Source organism: Diadema antillarum, unplaced genomic scaffold, assembly GCF_040938485.1.
Source record: "Diadema antillarum isolate AM-2024a unplaced genomic scaffold, OU_Dant_1.0 seq00000506_RagTag, whole genome shotgun sequence".
Taxonomy (NCBI): domain Eukaryota; kingdom Metazoa; phylum Echinodermata; class Echinoidea; order Diadematoida; family Diadematidae; genus Diadema; species Diadema antillarum.
In genome coordinates, this window is record NW_027271461.1 from 610,583 (window position 1) to 636,512 (window position 25,930).

At 36.3% G+C, this 25,930-nt stretch overlaps 1 protein-coding gene and 1 pseudogene across 1 annotated transcript; one reads left to right on the forward strand and one right to left on the reverse strand.

Moving 5' to 3' along the window:
* Positions 1-98: 98 nt before the first annotated feature.
* LOC139733931 (probable bifunctional dTTP/UTP pyrophosphatase/methyltransferase protein) lies at positions 99-25,904 on the reverse strand. The gene is made up of 6 exons (XM_071644744.1): positions 25,749-25,904; positions 21,963-22,091; positions 16,404-16,445; positions 3,800-3,926; positions 1,902-2,013; positions 99-1,165 (listed from the first exon to the last, which is right to left on the reverse strand). Exons 1-6 carry the CDS (start codon positions 25,836-25,838, stop codon positions 1,033-1,035), a joined length of 633 nt encoding a protein of 210 aa, XP_071500845.1. The 5' UTR covers positions 25,839-25,904; the 3' UTR covers positions 99-1,032.
* Positions 9,549-10,321, forward strand: LOC139733932 (uncharacterized; annotated as a pseudogene).
* Positions 25,905-25,930: the final 26 nt, after the last annotated feature.

The following is a 25,930-nucleotide window of genomic DNA, read 5'->3' on the forward strand; positions in this document are numbered from 1 at the left end:
AGTACATGTTTTTTTTTGGTTTTTTTTTAATGCTGACAAATGAACCTTAACTAGTAATGAAACATATACAGTATGATTGTGAAGTATGTTTGGTTTTGGATCACGCATATTTATAGTTTGGGGTCACCCCTCAGCCCTCTTCAGCAAACTACATTGGTTACCCCTCTTGTATTGCGTTGAATATAAAATTGAGCATTGAGAATTTAGGGTTTCTGGGATGAACACTGAACTAGGGCTCTCTATAGCTCAGTCGGTAGAGCACTGGGCTGGCATCCCGAGGTCTCGGGTTCGAATCCCAATGGAATCCCCTTTTTCTTTGCTCATTTGACCACTGATAGAATATAAAATTTTTTAACGTATCTTCAAAATTGTAAATGATCTTCCACCATGGTATCTAATTTGTTAGAAACCAGTTTGTTATCTCTGTTCTTTTCATAATCAAACACATCTCATGGTTGCTAGATGCAATCTTTCCTCAACTGCTAAATGTTTCAATTTGTATGCTTCCAAAGTATGGAATGCACACTGCATAAATTAGAGAATCCTCCACTTTTACCCTAATTTAGAAATCAACTCAAAAGATTTTATCATTCAATGTGACACATATTTGTGTCTGGTCCCATCCAAATCAATTCATTTTATTACAACTGCAAACTTACAGCAGCTAACTACGTGTACCATACAAGTTATGATTGTAATGTGACTGCCCTGTCATTCATAGAATTAGATTTGATTACTCAATCTATAGGCCTACAGTGTGAATGCATCCACTTCAACAATAGCCAAACTCCAAATCACAATGTATGGCAAAAAGAGTACTGATAAATGTGTGAAGAGATAAAAATGTGATCCACAGCAGGGACGTACACAATAAAAATTGTCATTTGAGGAGAATGGCCCCACAGAGACTTGGTAAGTGAGATTTCAAACATATGAAAGCATTTCAACAAGTGTGACAAAGACTGTCAACATTGGTAACTTCTAGAGTTCCAGGAAGCCTTGAAATTGGACTTTGCCCATCAGTAGACATCATCATCTGAATATATCCACAAGTTTGCAGCAGAAGTGATGTAGGGGAAAGCCAACAACATTAAAGTAGTCTCCCACGATGCCTTTCACCAATGTTCCACCCAATGCTTGGATTCCATAGCCACCTGCCTTGTCCCTGTAGTGGACAGGACAGCAAGGTTGGTTTCATGAGAAACATAACAAAGCTTCCTTCAATGTAAATATTATGCTGGTATGATTTTGAAGTCAAAATCACAACGTGTACTAGTACAGGTAAATGGTACAGTGCACTCCCGTTATAACGAACATGGTTATAACAAAATTCCGGTTACAACAAAGTAAAAATGCAGGCCGCAATTTTTTTTTTTTGGTATTTTTATTGTTTATTTGTTCGGTTATAACAAAATTTTGATATAACGAAAGAGAACAGCCTGTCCCGAGGACTTTGTTATAATGGGAGTCCACAGTACATGAAACTAAAGGGAGAAATTTGACTGCTGTTAAAGTCGAAGGAAGAATCAAAACCTAATCTGATTTAATGTATGGACTTTATTTTACGAATTCCTGCGATTGCATTTCTGTTTGTTTGTTTTGTAATGTAAAACACATAGTTAATACCATTCTACACATTGTCCCCTCTTTCTGCTCTACTCTAATACATCTATATACACAGAATCTGTCAAAGCTTTCAACTGCTTGCTCCTAAAAATAATTCCACCTAAGTTAATTAAAGTCTAACTAAATTAGTTCTTTGCACATATTCAATTACTTTACAAATGTTGCAGGAAGTACAAACAGTATATCAGAAAGGCAGAAATTCATTAAAAAAACAACTATGATTTATAACATTATTGCAGCTAGATATCAAATCTGAACTTGTTTGAAAGACTCACATGGGTTCCTGTGAAGAAATGTATGCATGGATGACCTCTGGTGAAAGATCTCCAAATACAACCTCTGTAGTTTCATGGAACTGAATAATGTGGAATGGCTTGTTTCCTCCGTCTGCACAAATTTTCAAGAGCCAAATTATGATTAAAACAACAGTTTTACAGCACAATTCTGCGATCGTTTAAACATACACTTGTAAATTATACCATGATCAACAATAACAAATGCATATCTCCACACATTCAAGATACTGTATGTGCATGTATCAGGCGTAATCGTGAACACAAGAAAATGACCATTCCATGATTTTGATACTTTCATAGTAAACAAAAAGTTCCTAATAAAAATATCTTCTTTATCCAGGGTAGCCTCGTCAGTAACTAATTGTACCACTGCTCTACCAGAGGGCTCTGCTATTATTATCACCCTAGCGTTGCCATGTAGGCCCACCCATGCCTGGGTCAAGACGGATGGGGTGGGTAAAAATACCTTGTCAAAGGATTTAAGCACTTGGTGGGAATCTTATTCACTGTGCCACAGTGTCCCCATAACATTAAAACACTGTGCTACATACAGTACATTTGACTATGTTCAAAACATCGATCAGAACAATTACAATGTATATTTCTAATAGAGCTCTGATAACTATGTGTATCCTACATGTGCCCCTGCATCACAAAACCATGAAATGTCAAAGAGAGATCTACTGGTAGGCTTCTGTGTATTTGGGTCACTTCAGTTGATCTTGGGATGGGTTGTTTTAGACAAATTTACAAGCTTGCTTCAAGTATGAAATCTACAAGAGTATTTTTTTTTTCATACAGTTTTTCCAGATCAATTATTGCCTATCTCTTTTCTATTTTCTCTGTTTTCTATCCAAGAGGAACGTGAAAATATTCATGAAAACCCTACAAACTTATTGCGCCAGTCACATAGACATCCCGGTTTCACGCCTTGGACATCCTTGGACATCTGTGTAGATCCGGGGACATCCGGGAGGCCAACACGGCAACTTTTGGAGGTCAAAAACATCCGGTGTCATTCGGATATTGCCGTGTTGGCAGAGCAATCTGGGATGGTCCATGTGGCTGCCGTGTAGCTGCTGTGTTGATCTGTGTAGACGCCGCGCTCCTGCCTTATCCATGTTGCTGCCGTGTTGATACTGTGTGTACAGCCATATCAACGCTCGTCGACACTTCATCAATGTCGATACTATCCCGGATCTCCCCGGATTACTAGGTAGATCCTTGAGGATCTGTGTTTATATGTGACTGGGGCCTTAGTACTGACACTTTTACTTATCATGCACACAATGTGGACAGGTGCACTATATTAATCTGATATTAACTTTAGTAAAATTGCTGAGGTATTTGAAATCTACTGTTTATTTCACACAAGAAAGGAGTGACTATAAAGTTTACAGGAATTGGCCCCTGAATTCACTGCCCATTGTTTCAAATGTGAATTCCTAGTCTTGCTTGCTGGATTTGCATCTTTTTTTTTGTGGTAGGAGAGGAATACATTATTAGCACTGAGATTTCACCTCTTCAAGAATTGGACTTTAATTTATATTATGGGGGAGCTTCTGCTGGTTTTGTCATGCAAGTTGATATAATATATAAATTAAGACTATTTATTAAGGACTACATACACATGGTGTCACTGCAAATCTTTCTCCTTCATTTACTTCACCATGCAAACCTTCAAGCAACACAATAATATAAATTATCCTGTAAAGTTTAAAGTGGTTTATATATAAAAGAAATGACTGTAAAGAAACGAGAAAGGGTAGTGCAGAACCAAGACAAATTGACTGACACCTTAATACAGCTCATGGTGGTCTGTTTTTCAATGATAAAAAACCCCCCAAAACATGTATTTTGCTGTCATTTTTACATACCTTGCAATTTGGGACATATCAGAACAACCCCTGTGTGAACCTTGTGTGTATTTCCACTTAGGGCACTGAGCATCTCAAAGGCAGCTTTCTCGTTTACTGGCTTTTCAAGGATCCTATCTCCAAGAGCCTTGGTAGAAAAATAACAATATCAGTCAGAACAATATTTACCTTCACCATCAAAAGATATTTCATCCACACCCACACAATGGCCGATATACTCATTACAACAACACTAGCAACAAGAGAACAAAAGCAGACAACCAGAAGTCCTAAATGAATTACAACCTGACCTCCTTGCAGCAAATCTTGAAGGAATTGCCAGTAACAGATTTACATTTTTAAATCTAACGTCTTCCCTGGTCCATACAATTCAAAATTCTCAAAACTGAAAGTGTCATTGCTCTTATAAGCCCAGAGTCATTTTCATATACTTATAATCTCTGCATGCCATGCACAGTCTGATCTTTGTTATCCGGCCATGTTACTATATACCAGTGCCCTTCCGGATAAGCAATTTAGCCAAATATGGGAAAAACGATGTACAGCTGTATATATGTATGAGTACAAGTAGGCTACCAATCCAGTGGTAGCTACGTAGGTTGTGTACACCACAACAGTATTATAATTTATGCTAGTCTTCCGAACATCATGATAATAAAATTGAAAAATTTTACTGTAAAATTCATAACATGATTCTGTGGGAATATCATAGGTAAATCGCGTGAGTTTTGTAGGGGTTTTCTCTGTGTTTGAAATCACTTTTTTTTTTGTCTTTACTGCTTGGAGGCATCCTTATTTTAAGAGAGGGTAGGATGATCAAGGATGGACTGTACTGCAATTTGTAGTTTAACAACTCTGCAGTTGTACAATGTATGTTGCATTGTGCAGAATCCACACATATTGGTGTGAGAAAGGGAGAGACATAGATGGGTGCGCTGTTTGAATGTTCACCACTTTGCTCTGAATGCAAGTCAGATGGATATACAGTGTACGGACATAATTTGATGATCATACGGCAATACAAGATTGTTACCGTATCTATAGCGGGGCCTTTGTCCTATTATGCAGATTGCTGTGCGATTCATTAATTTGCAGAAAAACTGAAGAACACAGCACTGTCTGCATTCTCACTGAGTATTCCTTCTCTTTTCATCTAGTAAGGTCTATTTGCACAAATACATATGTATGGCAGGAGGGTAGAAAGTCATACTTTATCATAACCAGTATAGCTAGGGGCTTTCTGCTAGGTGTTATAAAAAACATTTCCCACTTTTAAAAACTATACATCAGATAACACTGTCATTGAGAGAGCTAAATAGTGTACAATTTAGTTGGAGGTAATTTGAAGATAAGAGCATGAATCAGTTTTGTTAAATCCATGATTTATTTTAAAGTTAAGTTCCAGATTTTGGTCAAATTTGAACCCTCCGTACAAAACTGAACTTTACACAAACCAATGATGTGTATGTGAGTGTGTGCATACAATGACCCTGAACAATAGACAATGAATACCACAAATACCACCTTTCCAGCGAGCTCTGCTGACTAGGCTTCTGGACTCTTGCTCCAAGGCACATGAATGCTAATATTAATAACTCATGATGGATTGCCCTGGGCACTGCTAGTCTGAATTCGTGGTAAAGGGTAAAATGCACGAACATGAAACATGCATGTGCATGAAAAAAAAAAAAAAAGCACATGTTTTTAAATGCTTGCATGTACATTTTAGGATGATTAAAGACTAGCTGTGACAGTGGAATTTCTCACGAATACAAAGAGCATTCCAATCCTGGCCAATGCTCAGGACCATTGTCAGGGTGTTAACCACACACTCCCATACACACCAATTGACCCCTGTGCAAAATTGAAGTTTTGTACAGCGGGTTGAAAATAGAGCAAAATCTGAAACCTAACTTAAGATGGTATAGTATTGGTGGAGATGAGAATTGGCTTTTAACTTTTTGGGAGATACACTTGTACCAAGAAAACACTTATGAAATAGTACAGAGCATACCATTTTAAGAGGAATTCAAAGTTTATTTGATAAAAATTGGGTTTGGAATGACTGAAACATCCAAACACAAAGTAAAACAAACCGATCAAAATAAAAGGTGGGTCCCACACTTTATTACAATTGCTCTGTTTTGGATATCTCAGCCATTTCAAAACCAATTTTCATCAAATAAACGTTGAAATCCTCATGGAATTACATGCTCTTTCATATATCGTAAGAGGTTTCTCCTCATCTCACCAAAAAATGTTAGAAACCTGAAATTAGGTCTCAACCAAAACTATACGATCCATTTAAAAATAAATCTTGAATTTAATGAAACTGATTTATGCTTTCATTTATGATTTATTACATCCAACAAAATTGTACCAGTACACTATTCAGCCATTGCTGATATCAATGTCAGTGTTATCTGATATGATTTTGTCACACCTAACACATTGTAATAGCAGGGAATCGCAAATAATTCAGTCACATACTTTTACTCAAAGCTCCTCTAAGCTGACATGAACACCTTGAGGACGGACTGATTTTGCTATATAACAAGCATTTAGCATAGACACCTGCCTGAGTGTTGTCAGGACTCGTCTTCAAAGGGATAAGGCGGAGGGGGTTCTTGCACTCACCTTAGCATTGTAAATTTACCTTCCATGCATTCTTGCAGACCCTTACCTGAGAACATTGCAAACTTGGGGGTGGGGGTGGGGCAGGTTTGAGGGATTCTATTAGGGCATGGTGTCCATTTTCATATTCCACCACACTAGTAAAAAATGTCTGCCAAGTGCACTGTATTTAGAAAATTTAACTATGCAGTTGAAAAAAAAAAATTTGATGTAAAAATTGCCCCCCCCCCTCAATTCCCGCCCAACCCCTGGACCTACTATAAACCTGTACTTGAAAGTGCATTCACTATAAATGTATTTACACGGAGCATTTCCAGCTTTAACCCTATTCTAGATGGTAAATTTGACCCCCCCCCTTCAGATCTTGGCCGCCGACGGCACGATGGCCGCAAAATTTTCCCTGAACATAGAGCAGGATGTTAACTACGAGATTATATGGTCCCATAATAGAAAAATATTGATTTTCTATTTTTAATAAATTGATTATGTAAATTTATGCATGGAATTTGTATTTTCACCTGTAACTCCATTAAAAAGACTGAAGGACTGCTAAATTTTTGTGTCAGAATTCCTTAAGACACATCAAACAATTCTCTTGTAAAAAAATAGCACAATCAACATCAATTTTTTTATTGCTTTGTTTCTTATGTATTTTATTGTTTTTTCGACCTTTTGTTTTCTATTATTTTTTGACCAAATTTTGTCGCAGGCACTTTCTCAAAGTTAATCTACATGTACATTAGAATTGATTAATTTCAATGATAAAAAGTGGAAATATTCTAATTTATATCAATTTAACAAAAAAACACAATTTGCATTGGATTTGCACTCCATATTGTAAATTTGAGCTGTTTTTAGGTTGACATTTATATGCAAATCATTACGTAACTTCAGAATGGTGTACCTGAACGCCGCAAATTTGGTCTAAAAATATGTGGGAGACTTAAATGAAACTAGAAATGTCGCTTTGGCGACTGGTATGCCTCCGCCATAATGCATGATTTTCCCAATATGTCTAGATAGTACATGTGGACAATGTGTGATTACATTTTCACAAAATTGGCAAAATATTGAAATGACAAGTTTGTCACAAGTGTGTTGAATGTTCACCTTCCTTGACCTAGGTTTAATTGGATGAATAGGAGAGCATGTATCTAGGGATTTAAGGACTTTAACTTGACTTTGACCCATTCATACATTTAGGCATTGAGTAATTTTCAAGGTACAGGTGTGGAGAAAAAGTGCAATTTCTGAATTGAATAGTAAATTGTTACCATTTTCATCTGGCCCTTGACCCTAAAATTCATAAGATAATCACTTTCAGGTAGAACATGCATAATGTCTACTAAGTTTCAAGATAACTTGAGCCACTTCCGAGATATGGAGGAAAAAGTTAGTTCAGCACTTTCACTTGATCTTTGACCTTTTGATCTTTGAGGCAAAAAAAGAAGAAAAAAAAAACTTTCCAAAGAATTTCTATTAGGTTACACATGCATACACCAAGTGGTAAAAAAAATAATAACCCTGCTGGCATTGCATAAATATGAGGGAAATAGTAAAATTTTGAAGTGTTGCACTTGACCTTTGACCCCTGACCTTTGACCCCATGAACCCTTCATTCTCTAGATAATCACTTCCAGTCAGTACATGTATATACTATGTTCCATGAAGATACCTTGAACAATTTTCCAAGGTACGGAAAAAAAAAGAAGTTTTAATATTTTTACTTGACCTTTTGACCTTTGACCTCATGACCCAAACTTTCACCAGAGAATCTTAATTGGGTAATACATGTATACACTAAGTTTCAAGAAAATATCTTCAGGCATTCAATAGATATGGTGGAAATAGTGAAATTTTATGTATTTGACCCTGACCTTTTGACCTTTGACCTTTGACCTCATGACCCAAACTTTCACCAGAGAATCTTAATTGGGTAATACATGTATACACTAAGTTTCAAGAAAATATCTTCAGGCATGCAATAGATATGGTGGAAATACTGAAATTTTATGTATTTGACCTTGACCTTTTGACCTTTGACCTTGAGTATGTGCACCCAAAAGTTGATAGGCACAACTTCACCCCCTAATACACATACATGCCAAGTTTCATTAGGATACCTCAACAGGTTTTGATAGTTACCTTGTCCACAAAATTCATTACGGACGGACGGAAGGACGGACGGACGGACGGAAGGACGGAAGGACGGACGGACGGAAGGACGGACGGACGGACAACCCGAAAACATAATGCCTCTGGCACCACTTCGTGGCGGAGGCATAAAAAGTCACGAAATGACGCAGCACCATCTTTGTGCGTTGCGGAATCATGGCACGAAATGTCGAGGGGGGGGGTCAATTTGACCCCCCAGTTAAAACACGGTTAAACAATATTTTTCTTTTATGAAATGGGGGTTGTATGGTCCTTGTATTAAGTACACAAATTGTTACCCTTGTGATTATGCACTGGGTTTGGTGACAAATTTGACCATGTGTTTTCAAGAAGATGAATAAAATGTGTTCTTAAATGTGGGGATTGAGCCCCTTGGACCCCCCCCCCCCCCCCCCCCCCCCCCCCGGTAGGGAATGGTGCCCAAATGCATAGATATGTTTTCTAATCCTCTGAGGCGGTGTGAGGAGCTGTGAGCTGTGAGGAGCTGTGAGGAGCTGCTGAAATATACTCTTTGAATTGCTATTTTGTGACATCTATCTGAATGGATATACCCAGATGACAGTGTCTCTTTAATGGCTTAGAACACCTTTGGAGGTATATGTCACACCAGGACATTTCGTGATTGATGAATTTTGAGTATATATGTATTTCTGAAACACTACTTCGCCTCAACACTTCACAGAGTTTAATTCATAGTCCTAAAGGTACATTTTGGTGTTGGTAAATTGACAACTGACCTACCTTCAGACTGTGAATACTACAAAAGTGACCCATAGGCCTATATTGTGCTTGTGCAACCTTCTGTACCAGGGACCAATTGTTTAACTCCATCGCTACCACCGTCAAGTGTAATCCTCTTACCTGTCAGCTTTGTGGACTGATCGCTCAACAGCAGACTCCCCTAACAAGTTCTTTTCATCAGTACCTGTTGGCTTGAACCATGCCCCCTAAAGGAAAGAAAAACATAGCTTCCAACTCAACAGATCCAGTAGATTTAGGTGAACAGATGTGTGAAGAAGTGAGAGACTTTTTCAGCAGCCAGCAATTCAGGGACTTGCTCGAGTCTGCTCTTGTCGATGCTGTGACAAAGGAGTTGCAAACTCTCCGCGACCAACTCGAACAGACAGAGAGTAGAGTCATGGACCTTGAAAATGAGATCAAGACAAAAGCCACCATATCTTTGATGCAGAAAGAACAGGAACGCAATAATGACAAAATCGCCAATCTGCAGCGCACCTTGAACGATGCAGAGCAATACTCGCGCAGGAACTGCTTGCGGCTGTACGGCATTCCTGAGTCGGATCATGAAGACACCGATGCAGTGATGCTCGACCTACACTTGTAGCCAGCAAAGAGCTGAATGTGAAGTTGAAGCCTGAGGACATCGACAGGTCCCATAGCATTGGTCCTCCACGTCCTGTCAAGAGAGGAGAGAAGACAAAGCCCCCTAGACCTATCATCATCAAGTTTGCTACCTACCGTGTTCGCCATCTTGTCATCAGGAACAGGAAGCGACTGAAAGGGAAGCATATTGGCATCGAGGAGGACCTGACAGCAACAAAGAGGAATCTGCTACAAAAAGCAAATGAGTTAGTCAAAACGAACAGCAATGTGATAGCTGCTTGGTCAACGGACGGAAGGATCCTGGTGCTGCTCAAAGCGACGAATGGCGGCACTGTGAAAAAGAGGATACATTCAATAACTGACTTCTAAAAACTGTAAATCAGTAACCCCATCACAAATATTGCAATGTGATTCAGAAACACTCATTATATTTCATATTTGATCATCACCTGGTGTACAACTTACCTTTTTATATTGAACTAAAGTTTTTTTTTTTTTAATGTATACATATCCTGGTTTGAATATTAAATGTCGATTTCTTGTGTTTGTGTTTTGTGTAACAGGCAAAATTCTAACATAAATTGTGATAATTGTTTTCTTTGTAACAGAAACATTCAACAATATAACACACATATATCTGATTTTGATAGTGAAGTTGCCACTTATAATGCTTATTATACTCCCAGCGAATTTTGCGATTATGTTAAATCAACTGAGAATTCAAATATGTTATCTTTGTTTCATTTTAACTGCTGTAGTTTAAAACGCAATTTTGATAATTTTTGTCACTGTGTAGAAATGTTAGATATGCCCATGTCAATCATAGGAGTAACTGAAACATGGTTGAGAGATGGTGAGGAAGGGCTTATTTCTCTCCCACAGTATACCTTTGTTGGTAATGCTCGACAGGGAAAAAGAGGAGGAGGAGCTGGAATTTTTATTCAAAACAATATTAGATTTAAAAGAAGAACAGATTTAGATATATGCAATGATGTCGTTGAAAGTATTTTCATTGAGGTATATGATAAGATAATAAATTATATTGTTGGAGTGATGTACAAACCTCCTCAGCAGACAGTTGAAAATTTTGTAGAAAATATCCAAGCTTCTTTAAATACCATATCAAATGAGAGGAAAGAAAATATCATAATGGGATATTTTAATGTGGATTTAATGAAAATAAATATTTGTCAGTATGTGAATGATTTTATAGATAATTTCACTTCGTATTCATATTTACCTCAAATATTCCAACCAACTAGAATAACTTCTCATTTAGCTACTATATTGGATAACATATTTTATAATTATTCTGAAAAAAATATAAAAGAGTGGAATAATTCGAACTGATGTCAGTAATCATCTGACACCATTTATTTTGATTAATTCTAAGGCAGTATTGAATGATTTTGATGCAGAATATAGAAAGAGAGAAATAAATGATGAAAAAATGTATACATTTTGTTCAAAATTACACGCAGTTGATTGGACATTTTTATACAATATAAATGACGTAAATGAGAAATATAGCCGGCTTAATAGACATTTATTCTGAATTGTATAATGAATGTTTTCCTGAAATAGAGGTTAGACAAAGAAAACATATATGTGACCTCCAAACGAACATAAAGTCGCACACACTGATTTTGCGCGAGAACTTAGAATAAGTGAAATGGGCCAACCTAGCCAAACTTGACTTTTTCATATTTTCTGAAAGAGCGGGTCTTCTTTTACATTATGCTAAAATTTGGTATCATAAAACGGGCAGGAAAGTGTTTTTTTTAGCAGTTTATCTCGAACATTTTTGGTAGAATAGTGTGATTAGGTGTCTCTTTAGAATCCCTTTTTCATTTCTGAAAAACCTTGTCCATACTCTTCACTTTCAACTCTAATAACTTTTGAAAGGATAGTACTACTGCTTTGAAAGTTGGCATCAATTATGGACAGAATGTGTTAATGAGGCATGCTTAATTTCAGTTTAATCTGATAATCCCTTCATTGTTGTTACTCTGGTGGTTTACTTCCTGTTTTTTGTCCCATTCATCGCACAGTCAGCATGGTTTGGTAAAGATTAAGCGTTTGAATAGACACTGTACTTCAGAGCCTCTTTTCTCAGTTCACACTTTTCCTGAGTTTGTGCTTTCTTTCCAATATTTAGATGGTTAGGAGAGTCCATTCGATTTGAGTTATACATCATTTTAAAGCTTATAGTCTGCTCTTTCAGAATATGGTCTTAACTAAAAATTCATGTCTGGCGACTTTTTGTTTGTTTTGAGGTGCAGGGTCACATATGCAAAGAAAGCCATGGTTAACTGCAGAAATAAAAAAAATTGTGTACACGAAAATATGTTTTGTTTAAGAAATATTTAAGAATCCCAACAGATAGTAGAAGGAAAGTGTATTAAATAGAAATAAAGTTGGTAATACAATAAGAACTGCAAAACGAAATTATTATGATGTTAAAGGGTGTGTACAGTTCTGATCGAGGTGAGGATTTAGCTTTTAATGTTTTGCGAGATATTCAGAAACCACTCTATGAGATGTCAAAGAGCATGCAATTCTAAAGGGTATCAAAAGTTTACTTGATGAAAATCGGTTTTGAAATGGTTGAGATATCCAAAAAAGAGATCCTAATAAAGTTGTGGCCTGTCGCCTTTTATTATTATCATTTTTTTTTTGATATCTCAGCCATTTGAAAACCAATTTTCATCAAATAAACTTTGAATCCTTAAAATTACATGCTCTTTCATATTTCACAAGAGGTTTCTCATTATCTCACTTAGAAATGTTCAAAACATGAATCCCTTACCTCAACCAGTACTGTACAGTCCTTTTAAATTCAAACACGCTATCAATGATGCAAAAACCACTTGGAGAGTTACAAATGAGATATTGAGTAAGAAAAAAAGAGAAAGCATCAATAAATGAAATTGAGTTTGATGGTAAGGTACTCATAAATAAAATAGATATATGTAATGTGTTTCACAATTTTTTTTTAGTAAAATTGGAAAAGAAATTCATGATAATGCACAGTTAAGCATATCTGAAAATGATTCTTTTAAAAAATATATGTGTGGAAAGGTAAATGATTCTTTGTTTTTTAGTCCTATAACAGTTTCAGATGTTTTAAATGTAGTTTTCAAATTAGATGTAAATAAATCAGTAGGGTATGATGGATTTAACACAAAAGTAGTAAAAACTTCTATTGATGCAATTGTGTCACCTTTGTGCAATATTTTTAATGCGTCTATTGAACAAGGTATTTTTCCAAGTGCATTAAAGATTGCCAAAGTGATACCAATTTTTAAGAATGGTAATAAAATGTCTGTAAATAATTACAGACCTGTCTCCATTTTATCAATTTTTAGTAAATATTAGAAAAAATAGTTTACGACAAAATGATCTCTTTTATACAAAAACATGACATTCTATATCGGAGAAAGTTTGGTTTTATAAAAGGGTGCAGTACATCACATGTATGCAATAATTGATTTAGTAGATAAACTTGCCAAAGCTTTTGAAGATAAAGCAATAGTAGTTGGAGTGTTTTTAGATTTATCGAAAGCTTTTGATTGTATAGATCATTCTATTTTATTTGATAAGCTTAGTTTTTACGGTATGCGGGGTATAGCAATGCAATGGTTACAGAGTTATTTAAGTGAGAGAAAGCAATATGTTTGCATAGCCAATGATAATTCACATTTTAGAGATATTTCAGTTGGTGTGCCACAAGGATCAAATCTTGGACCACTATCATGTTTAATGTATATTAATGATTTGCAATATGTAAGTGATATTTTATCTGTAATTTTATTTGCTGACGACACCAGCCTGTTTTTACCTGGAAAATATGTTGTAACGATTGATGAGCTCATCAATACTGAAATGCAAAAAGTGCAATCATGGTTTTTAGCCAACAAATTACAGATAAATTCTACAAAGACAAATTATATGATTTTTAAATCTCGGAATGTAGATGTTGATGTGAATTCAATCAATATTATGATTAATAATGTTGAGAATGAGAGAGTCAAAAGTATCAAATTTTTGGGAGTTATTATTGATGAATGCTTAAGTTGGAAAGATCATATTAATCATATATTTTTTTTTAAATATCAAGAGTAATTGGAGTACTGCATAATTTGAAGCATATATTGCCATTGAAAATCTTAGTGAATATATATAATTGTATGATTTTATCACATTTATCATATTGTAATATTGTATGGGGTAATTGTGCAATGCATTTAATGCAGAAACTTTTTAAACTCCAAAAACGTGCAATACGTACAATAACTAAAACACATTATTTGGCACACACTAATAGAGTTATCTTTAAAGTTGCAATTATTGGATATTCATAGTATCAATGAATTTCAGATTGCCTCTTTTATGTATTCCTTCACCAAAGAGTTATTACCTTTATGCTTTTAATGATTATTTCATTTATAATTTTGATGTGAATATGTGATTCCCATAAAATGTATATTCCTTTTTATAGGTATGAATTCTCGAGAACAGTGATTTCTTATAAAGGTCCTGTACTTTGGAATGATATGTTAGATAAGTTTAAACAGTGTTCCACTTTAAGTGATTTTAAAAGGAAGTATAAATTTTATTTATTACAGAAATAATAATATATAATATAGCAATATATTATGAGGTACCTTTAAGTTTTATTGATTGCCTGTTGTTTGTTCATGTATTGTTTGTTATTGTTAATGTAGCTCATTAGCTTGTTTGTATTTGTCTTCTGAGTTTATTACCTGTAAATCTTGTCATTGCTTCTTTTTATCTTATTCTTGCCATGTTCTTTACTGTCTTTCTTTTTGTCTCCGTTTATGTTCTGTAATTCAAACACAATTTTTAAAATACAAATTTGTAAGATGCAGTCCATCATGGGTTTGACCTTTGACAGGCCAATGGCCTTTTGTCATTCCCACACATCTGCTGCAGTTCTTACTGTTTTTACTGTGTTTATACTTCACAGTAACTGTCCTTGTACTGCTTATAATGCTTTGTTTTGTGTATATTTCTGTGTTATGTTCTGTACATTTCATACATATGTCCATTTTTGTGGTTTTTTGAAAGATGTGAAATAAATTGAATTAAATTGAATACCCTGGCAATAATCCCTGCCAATCTCTGCCAAATTTGGTAAAAATCTGACAATGCATTTTTTTTGGAAGCCCCCTGGGCTCCAAGAGGGCTGGGCACCCCTGGATCTGCCATTAACAAACATGAAACTACAGGCATCAATGTAGCCACTCATAATATCAACAGAAATTCTTAAAGATTCTTTAATTTGTGGGGGTGGGGGGAGGTTGGGCTCCCCCCAGGGTCCCCTGAGGGAGCATGGTGCTCATTTACCAATTGCAATCCTATCCCACGAGGGATGCTTCCTGCCAAGTTTGGTGAAAATCCATCATGACGTTTTCAACAAGAACATGAAAATACATAATGTTAAAAGCCCTATTTGGACCCTTCTCCTCCCCCAGGCTACAAGGGGGGGGGGGGGGGCACCCCTGGATCCGCCATGAACAAACTTGAAACTACAGTCATCACTGCACTATACTGTAGCATTAACTTAGCTCTATCACTTCTGGTTTTACAGAAGATGATTTTTAGAGATTCCTTAATTTGGGTCCCCCTGCCCCCCCCCCCCCCCCCCAGGGTAGCCTTTAAACAAGGCGACTCGCTCTGCGTGCCCCCGTATAGCGCGTTTACCCCACAAACCTGTTGGCCGGCGAGTGGAGCGAGCCGCCTTTATCCACTCGTTCAGGGATGTGTACTTTTGTCGTTGTTGTTGCTTTATATTCTTTGACAAATTTACGTACAAATTTGACGCAGAAAATACACACGGCACCAAGGCAAGCCTCGTTAATATTAAGTAGTTTGCGTACAAATTTGACGCAGAAAATACACACGGCACCAAGGCAAGCCTCGTTAATATTAAGTAGAATAAGAATAGTTACTTAATATTAACGAGGCTTGCCTTGGTGCCGTGTGTATTTTCTGCGTCAAATTTGTACGCAAATTTGTCAAAGAATATAAAGCAACAACAACGACAAAAGTACACATCCCTGAACGAGTGGATAAAGGCGGCCCGCTCCACTCGCCGGCCAACAGGTTTGTGGGGTAAACGCGCTATACGGGGGCACGCAGAGCGAGTCGCCTTGTTTAAAGGCTACCCCCAGGGGGGCACAGTGCTCATTTGAACAAATTGAGATCTACCTGCGAAGTTTGACGAAAATCGGTTAGGAGGTTTTCAAGGAGAAGATGAGAATGTGAAAAGTTTATATGTGATGAACGACGGATGACGCATGTCGGATGGTCAGTGATCGCAGTAGCTCATTTGAGCCTTCGGCTCAGGTGAGCTTAAAATGAGCTTTGAGCAACTGCAGTTTTAATCAACACACAATAAGATGATACATTAAACAAGGATACATACCACAACTGTATCAGCTCCAATAATCAGATCTGGTTCATTTGGCTGAACACAAGAGATAGGGAAGAATAATACAATCATAACTTAACACATTTCTCCATAACATAGTAATCACAGTGTAAAGCAAAGTCTTCACAAACATGATAATCATGTCATTTTTCTCTTTTTTTCTTTTTAGATCTTGTAACGAACAATGCAAGGCAAGGTATCTGATGACTGTCTTGCTGATAAAAGTCCTTCCTGGGTATGGGATCACATTACAAATGAAACTAGAAATGTCGCTACGGCGACTGATGCCTCCGCCATAATGCATGATTCTCCCAATAGGTGTATAGTATAATGTTTTCACAATGCGAGATAACAGTTTCACATAACTGGCAAAATACTGAAATGACAGGTTTGTCAAAAATCTCTTGAATGTTCACTTTCCTTGAACTACGTTTGCTATAATTGTCTATTAAAGAGTGCAGGTATGTATTTGGGAAATTGAGGATTTTTACTTGACTTCTGACTGACCCTTTTATAAGTCTATAGATGCATTGAGTAATTTTCAAGGTATAAAGAAAGAGTGTAATTACAGTATAAAATAGATTTTTTTTTTTTTTCATTTAAACCTGGCCTTGACCCTTAACCTTATGAGTTTCTGGCAGGAAATTTCCAAGAGAATCTCCATTAGGTAATACATGTATATTAAGTTTTAAAAATAATAATGCAAGCACTGCATCCACATTCTAGTATATGAGGGAAATAGTAAAATTTTGACGAGTTGACCTTGACCTCTGACCCCCTGACTATTGACCCATGACCCCTAAATTCACTAGATAATCCCTGCCAGTCAGTACATGCATATGTACCAAGTTCCATGAAGATAGATTTGTGAGAAAAGTGAAATTGTAACATTTTCACCTAATCTTTGACCTTTTGACCTTTGACCTTATGACATGAAACTCTAGCTGGAGAATCTTTATGCAGTAGTACATGTCTACACTAAGTTTCAAGAAAATACCTTTGGGCATTGCATGGATATAACTTGGGAAATAGCAACATTTTTAGCATTTGACCTTGACGTTTTGACCTTTGACCTCCCGCCAATGTCACTAAAATCTACTTAACTAATTGCCGCATCATACATCATCCTTCGACCAAGTTTGGTGAAAGCTGCTTCATCCAGTTTTGAGTTATCACGTAAAAAGATAAATTTTAGGATTTGACCTTGATCTTTGACCTTTGACCTCTGTCCGATTTCACTCAAAAATTAATCAAGTAATTTTCCCACCATATATTATCCTTGGACAAAGTTTGGTGAAATTTGCTTGATCCAGTCTTGAGTTATTGCGTAAACAAATACAATTTCATGATTTGACCTTGACCTCTGGCCGATTTCACCCAAAATGTAATCAAGTAATTGCCCCATCATACTTTATACTTGGACCAAGTTTGGTAAAATTCAAGTCAATATTACTCAAGTTATCGCGTAAACGAATGCGGACGGACATACGGACGTACGGACAACCCGAAAACATAATGCCTCCGGCACCACTTCGTGGCGGAGGCATAAAAAGAATGTTGTACTTACCAAAATTTAGAACCACACAGGGACAATTTTTGATTTCTTACTTAGGACCAAAACTTTGGAACACATTGCTACGAGAAATGTGTGAACAAAGCAAAAGATCTACATTTCGTAAATGACTTGCAGATTTCCTACTCTAATAGATATTATACTGTATCAAGTATTATTAGTTTTCTATGTTAGAAAATGAATGATAAACATTGTATACATATTCACAGTCATTTCAACTAATTTTTTCTTTTGTATTTAGCTTTTAGTATGAAGATCAAAGTGACCAATCTCGACTAGCACTTGTGCTAACTTTTGGTTTCCTTGTTAACAACAACAACTTTGTAGAATTATGCTACATGTATCATATTTAACTCTCAAATATCATCATTTACTCATGTTATTGTAAAGGAGTAACAGATAAGTATATTTTTTTTCACATCAATGTGTGTAGATACAATTGTGTTATGATTCTTATATGTACACATTCAAATTGTTGTTGCTAATAAAAACTTCAAACTTCAAACTTCATTTCCAACACAAGCAAACTAATGGTTTACATGTACTTGCGCAAGTATACAAGTCCATGTCAAATAGTTTGTACCCAGAAAATCTCAATGTCAATGATGACTTGGTTACTGGTGTGAATGATAGTGGATTTACCTGCACAGTTACTCAAAATTATGTAAAATATGCTTCCAGCATTTCAACAGAGTTCCATACTCGAATTGAGTGCTAAACCTCACAGTAATTTAAGTTGTCAGTTTGAATTGTGGATCAAGTATCTTCATAGGTGTGTTCAAGCGCTCTAAAGCGAACCGAACCAGAGTGTACCCAACTATACTGTGCCAGATTTGGAGCGTTATTATTATCATAATCATCAGAATGATTTCAATTATTAGGTAAAAATTTGCAAAATTGTAGCCCGAAGGCTAAAATACATTGCAATGACAACTAGATACATTGAACTGTCATACATTTCATCCACATTGGAAATCACAATTAGACATAAAATATATTGCACAAAAAAATTACCACATATTACTGCACAGAATGTATAAACATTGTACATAAAATCTATTCCTATATCACACATTCGTGTATAAAATTATATGAATATATTTCAATCAATAATTCTTTACCAAAAATATAAGAAAATAATAATTTCTTTAATCTAACAACCCATATTAAAATCTAAAATTACACCTCGTAGGCATAATCACGCATCAACGCTTGCACTCGCATGCCCAGTCTAGCACTTGTCAAGACACTAGCACGCATAATCACAGTGTACACACAAACGTACTCACATACACACACACGCACGCGTGCATCTGCATGCAAGATCCAGCACATGCAGAGACCCATGTGAACACATGCACTCACACATACGCACTATACCTACATATAATTATAATAACTATATTACATAAATATGAAACTTCCTTTCATACAAACTACAAACTCATAATAATCTCTAACTAACCCACCTAACTAACCAGGTTACACTAAAAACGTAACTTCCTTTCATACAAACTACAAACTCATAATAATCTCTAACTATCCCATTAATACTATACATTTTAATCACCATATTCAATATTGTGTTCCTGAGTGGGATAAAAAAAACTGTTTCTACACATTTCCATGCTACATCTCAATGTATAAAAAAAAAATAGAGCGCTCTGTGGAAAAAGTATAGGCCTACCTCTTTCAGTTATTTTTGAAGGAGCTCACACATTTTGTAGAAAGAGGGTCATTCACCTGGCACTCTAACTACTTACAGATGTCATGAATAAAGGGAATGAACGCTTTGCATTATGACGTATGTGCACGTTATGCGCATTCTTCACATATGCGAACTTTTGGTACGTTTTTGGTACCCTTTTGGAACACATTGGGAAGTGGTCCATTTTTGGCCCGGTTCAATTCGGTATGGTACACTTTGGGAGCGTTTGAGCGCTCCTCTGGTGTGGGTTCAGTATGGTTCAGTTTGCTTTATGAGAGCGCTTGAATGCACCTCCTGCTAAACTGAGTATCTAAAAAAAGGCAAAATAGAACATTGTAAAATTGGGTGATACGGCTGCCTAGAAAATGCCTCCAGATGTAAATTTGCATTGATCTAAAAACTACATTTACCTGCCTCACAAACTGACCAAAGAGATCTACTCTGTGTAATGTATTCAAATGTCACAAACAACACAACAGTAAACAAAATATTTTCATAAGTAGAAGATTTTTTTTTTTCACAACTTCTCATTTACACCATACTCACTCTGAACTAAATACTGTTAAAAATTTTTTCCCAGTTTTAGTGAAAGGCACTGATCGCATTTTATGAAGTTACATGACTTGGTGATCAACATCAAAAACTGATTGTTTTTTTCACCGGATCAAATGTATACGATTGATTGTTCAAAGGTTTTATGACATGTACAAATGCATGTTGATTTGTGTAGATTCATGATACCCTCCACATCACTTTTGCGGTGAAACGAATATCTAGAAACATTCCAGATATATTTTTAAATAATTTTTCTTCTATTTCTTCTTCAGATTACTTGGATACACCCACAAAAAACCTTCCAAACCAAGATTCTGGTTGTGACCTCATCTGTCAATCATTGCTAAAGTACTGATATGTTATACAAAAGACATTGGAATGCACCTTCCCCTCAACTAAGCATAACTAACATATGTTTCTGTGATAAATGTGACTAACAAAAGACATGGCGAGGGAACATGTAAGTTATGCTCGGTCACGGGAGGGTGCATTCCAATATCTCTTGTTAATCACAGCTGTGAAATAGCATCACATCTCTGACTTTGAAACATTATACAACCAACATACTTGTAGTCCGTGGGCCAAGACCCGAAAAATGGGTTATTGGTACCACCTGAGGTGGCAAAACCTTTTTGGTGTCATTTTGTTTGTCGGGCATAGATATGCTTATCAAGCTATGATAGCATTTCCAAATGAGTAGCTTAGTCACATAATAAGTGAATTTTTAACCAATTTGGTCTCATTTTTATATCCTATCCTACTTCGGAATCGAAACTAACCACTATACAAAGAGCACTGTCTTGTGTACGTCCACAGGTGTTCTGTTGTAAACGCAGTGCGCTTAGTCTTTATGCAAGGCAAATCACTCTGTTCATTTACAATATTATTTATTATAATGTATTGTAGTGTACCGATACATTGTTTTTGCAATATCTTTCATTGTTGGATGGAAATAAAGCGACATTGGCGTGGCATTAGCGTTTTCACCGTAGCATTTTTCACCGGAAAATGATGAATAATTGAAAAATACGGCAAAATCCATGAGGAATTGCTGTTTTTTTTTTTTTTTTTTTAGATAAAGGGATATACACTGTATCATAAGTTTGGGATATTCCCTTCACCGTCTTAAATAAAGACTAAACGCACCGCGTTTAAAACAGAACAGCTGTGGACATCATAACCTTTGGATATTCCCTTTGCTGCCTTGAATAAAGACTAAGCGCACCGCGTTTACAACAGAACACCTGTGGACATACAGAAGACAGCGTTCTTCTTTGTATAGCGCTTAGTCTCGCTTCAGAAGTATAGGGATATGAAAACTAGACCAACTTGGCTAAAAATTCATATCTTATGACTAAGCTACTCATTAGGAAATGCTATCATAGCTTGATAAGCATACAGTGTATACTATGCCTGACAAACAAAATGACACCAAAAAGGTTTTGCCACCTCAGGTGGTACCAATATCTGGCTCGACCCATGGACTAACAAGGATAGGATTCCTTCAAGTTTCTTTGTTGTTTTTCTTTAAATTCTTCATCCAGTTGGATATCATAGAAATAGCAATAGATGTATTACTAACCAACCATTTCACTTTATATAAAAGCAAAATGTATTTGCTTTGAAAAGAGGGATGGCATACTTAACCATCCCAAGGGTGTTACTTGCCTATGATGCATGTATTCACAAAGCTATGAGTGAACCGTCACCAACTTACCCCTGTTAGTCTCTCAGCCACCTCCAGTGTTTTATGTCTTGCTGTTTCCTTCACATAATCTTCTGGTGTAAATGTCGACTTATCAAGATCTTCTTTGAAAGATGATGGAACGACTTCAAAGTGTAATCCCTGCGAATGAACAATAAATATTCAATATTCTGTATTATCAACACCCATTTTACTAAACTTATGTCCAGCTGAAAGATATTAAAACTAAAAGAAATTCAATGTGATATAAAAGGTGCAAAACTTCACTGGTTTATTTGAAAGTCATACTATAGTGTAAAGTCTGCTGTATAACTTCCAGATATATTGTAAAACACAATATTTTTGCAGCATGACATTTTTGCAAATGGGAGCCGACAGCCTCATTTGCAGCATGAAATGTTTGCAAGTTGCCTCTAACATTAAATGCATACATAGAGTAGACAAAAGGCCGCTTTAGCGTGCATTTTAATTTTGCGAAACTCGGCTCTCGAAAAATTCGTGAAGTTAAAATGCACGCGAACATTCCTTGTTTTACAGTAAAGTGTTGTGAGGGAAGTTTAGGTATGTTGTATGTTATCGTGCTGCCCTCTGTATTTCCCTAGCTGTTAAAAAAAAAAACCCAAAAATTGAATTTGAGGTTGTGTGTGTGAGAGTCACAACTCACACACATAAATGATCACTGACCAGAAATATCTCTCAAGAGTATTTTAGTATAATTGTAAATATATTTTGAAAGGGATTAAGACCTAGTACTACTGGTTAAAGAGAAAAGGGGTTAAGACCTACAATGTATGTAGTACTACTGGTTAAAGTGAAATAGTACAATATCAGCAAAATTGTGTTCATAGACAGCACACAAGAGTTGCTGAGAGAGTTCTCAGCCAACAATTATTTCATAAACGCACATTTAAAACACCCATGTATGAGGCCTTCATTCACAATGAAACAATTGTCATCTTCTGCAACAACCACTGTCCATCTGCATCAAACAACACACTGACATGAAAATGGTTAACCAGTAGATGAATCAAACTTGGTACAATCAACAAAGGATTAGGTGTTTACTTGGTATAGTTGAAAAAAGTGTCTCTGAAGAAATCACAGAGGAACTGGATTAACTCACATTATTTACTTCTTTGATCACAGTACGAAATTCAGCCCATAAAGCTCGAGCTTCATCTTTGCTAATCTCTACATTGATACAAGAAAGTTAAAATGGTCAAGTAAATTGGGATAATCATGGCAATCCTCTCTTGAGACATATTTGTTGCACCTCAGGTGTCATTGAATGTGTTTCCCCTGTACAATCTCACCCATTTCATAAAGAGTTGCTTCAAAAGGACTAAGCTACATGTGTTTTTCTGTTTGTTTGTTTTTAACAAGTGAATACAAAGATGTTCACAAATTCAACAAGGCAAACCAAAGGGAGCAAAAACTAAACAAACAAAAACCGATTTCCATATTTCCACGTGAAGGACTTAGACAGTAGAAAAAACAAAACAAAAACTTTCCATTGAAAGTAGAGTGTATAACCTTACAATCTTGTGTAAGAAATGATTGAACACTATCTGTGATGTGAAGTGTAAGCCAAACATAAGGACTTAAAAATAAAGGTCCTGTTTACCTTTGGGAGCAGTGATTTAAAAAATGTTCAAGATATCACATTTGATGCATACATTTGTATGTGTAGGTCAGTTGTATCACAAAACATCCTAGCATATAAGAATTTTGCAATAGAACCTGAAATATAAGGAGATATCACTATTTTTCTCAATAAACCAAAACTGTAGACAGTTTAATCTGGAAACATTTTTATTATAACCATTGTTCATATTCTGTGTATCTAACAATACCTAATTCACACTGATTATACTGATTCAAATTTTTACACTGGCTGTTTCTATCTCTAATTCACATTTTAGACCTATTTTGAAGCATTAATGCAGGGTTTTCATTTCATCTGCAAATGGCAAATTATTGCAGCTCAGGGATTTTTCTCGGGCTGCCATGCCTGGCAAGCTTCTTTCATGGCTCACAAAAAAACCCCCAAAAACAAAAAAACAAAAAACAAAACAAAAAACAACCCCCCCCCCAAAAAAAAAAAACCCTTCCTAGACACATACAAAAAGGCATGTCCAACCACCTAAAACTACTAGTATTTAAAGTCAGATTTAGAGACAACAGGGTTCGCAATAGTGGTGGCACAGGGCCTCTCAAACTTTGCCACCCACCAAATTTCAAAAAAGGTTGTCTTTTGGTGGTGAGGCCAGGCCCTGGAGACAGGGTTTATTTCTTTCTTTCTTTTTCAAATCGATGCGTAGTATGAATCAAACCGCAAAATTTACTGATTAAAAATGCTATCAAAGCTCCTTCTGTGGGAAGGGAAACAACCCCTGCATCCCCCCCCCCCCTCCCCCTGGTCACTTCAGAATCCAGGGACAGTCTTGCAGCAAAATCTTATGTCATGCCTAGCTGCTCTCTGATCTTGGCATATTGTGTTGCTAGATGTAGAAGTAGGAAGGCAGACTCCTGGCCAAAATGACATGATCCGTACCGGTAGTGCTCCAAGTCTCTCTAATATTCAATCATGCTCAACATACAACTACAAGTTGATCTTTAATATTTTGTTAGGCGACTTCAAATAAAATCAAGCAATGATCGTTAAGTGTTATGTGAAACTAAAAAACGAGTAACTGAGTCAAAAGGCATGGCAGATCGCAAACGCATAGGTCTACGGGGCTCTGTATGCTGTAACCAGTACCATTTGTACGTATAGTGTTGGAGTCGCGGAGACTCGCTGGAGCGGTTACCGTGCCGTCCGTCCCGTCTGGAGTATCGTGCCAATCTCTATGCATACAGACAATTCAGTCTATTACGTAGGGCGGAATATCAATACCAGTTCTACTTTGCCACAATAACATCTTTAATGCAATGACCAGACAAAATGCCAATTGATATCCTTACAATGTCAGCCTAGTTATCATGGTTTTAATAGTCTATTTTTGTTGGAATTCGGCTTAGCTTACTTAGCTGCTTACAGTCTAACTGTGAGTGTAACATGTATAAAAAACGGTTAACATGTAACCCTTGGCCGTTAAAGGACAAGTCCACCTTCATATATATAAGGATTGAGAGAATGCAGCAATATTAGTAGAACACATCAGTGAATGTTTGAGGAAAATTGGACAATCCGTTCAAAAGTTACGAATATTTTTAAGTATCTGTGCAGTCACTGCTGGAAGAGAATACTACAGTGTATGATGTCACATGCGTACAACTACATAAGGAAAATAAAAAGAGAATTCACAAAACTTTACTTTTTGGATAAAGTGCACATTTCTTCGACTTGCTACCGACGTATGTTGAGGGTAATATTATTTCCCCTGCCTTCTGAAAGAGAGAAGTCGAGTGTTCTTTTGTTATGCGAGAAAAATGGAAAACGACTCTATGTTGAATTTTCTTTATTCTTTTTCTTTCGTTATATCGTTGTACTCAGAGCTCATGTCGATGGCAAGCTATATAGACCTAGATCTAGTAGTCTTTTCATCCAGCCGTCATTGAGCAGAAACTTCAAAAATTCATAGATTTTTAACGGATCGTCCGATTTTGCTCAAACTCTCACTGATGTGTTCTACTAATATTGCTGCATTCACTCAACCCACATGTCGATGAAGGTGAACTTGTCCTTTAATGTTATAAGGATTTTACAATGGCTAACATTAAATACAACACGCGGGACTGAGCTGAGTTATAACTTATAGTTGATAAAACGATAATTTAGTTAACGAAGAAACCTACAATTCGATCGAGTATTTCCTTCCTCCTTGGTGATCCAGAAGCCAGAACTATTCTCTTTCCTGCGAGTTTGGACATCAATGGCTGTAGCATCCTGAACTAAAAAGGAAAAATGACAATAGTTATTTACGAAGCGAAGCTAGCTAGCGACTGCAATGATCTTCTGTTGAACCAACCTAGTACCT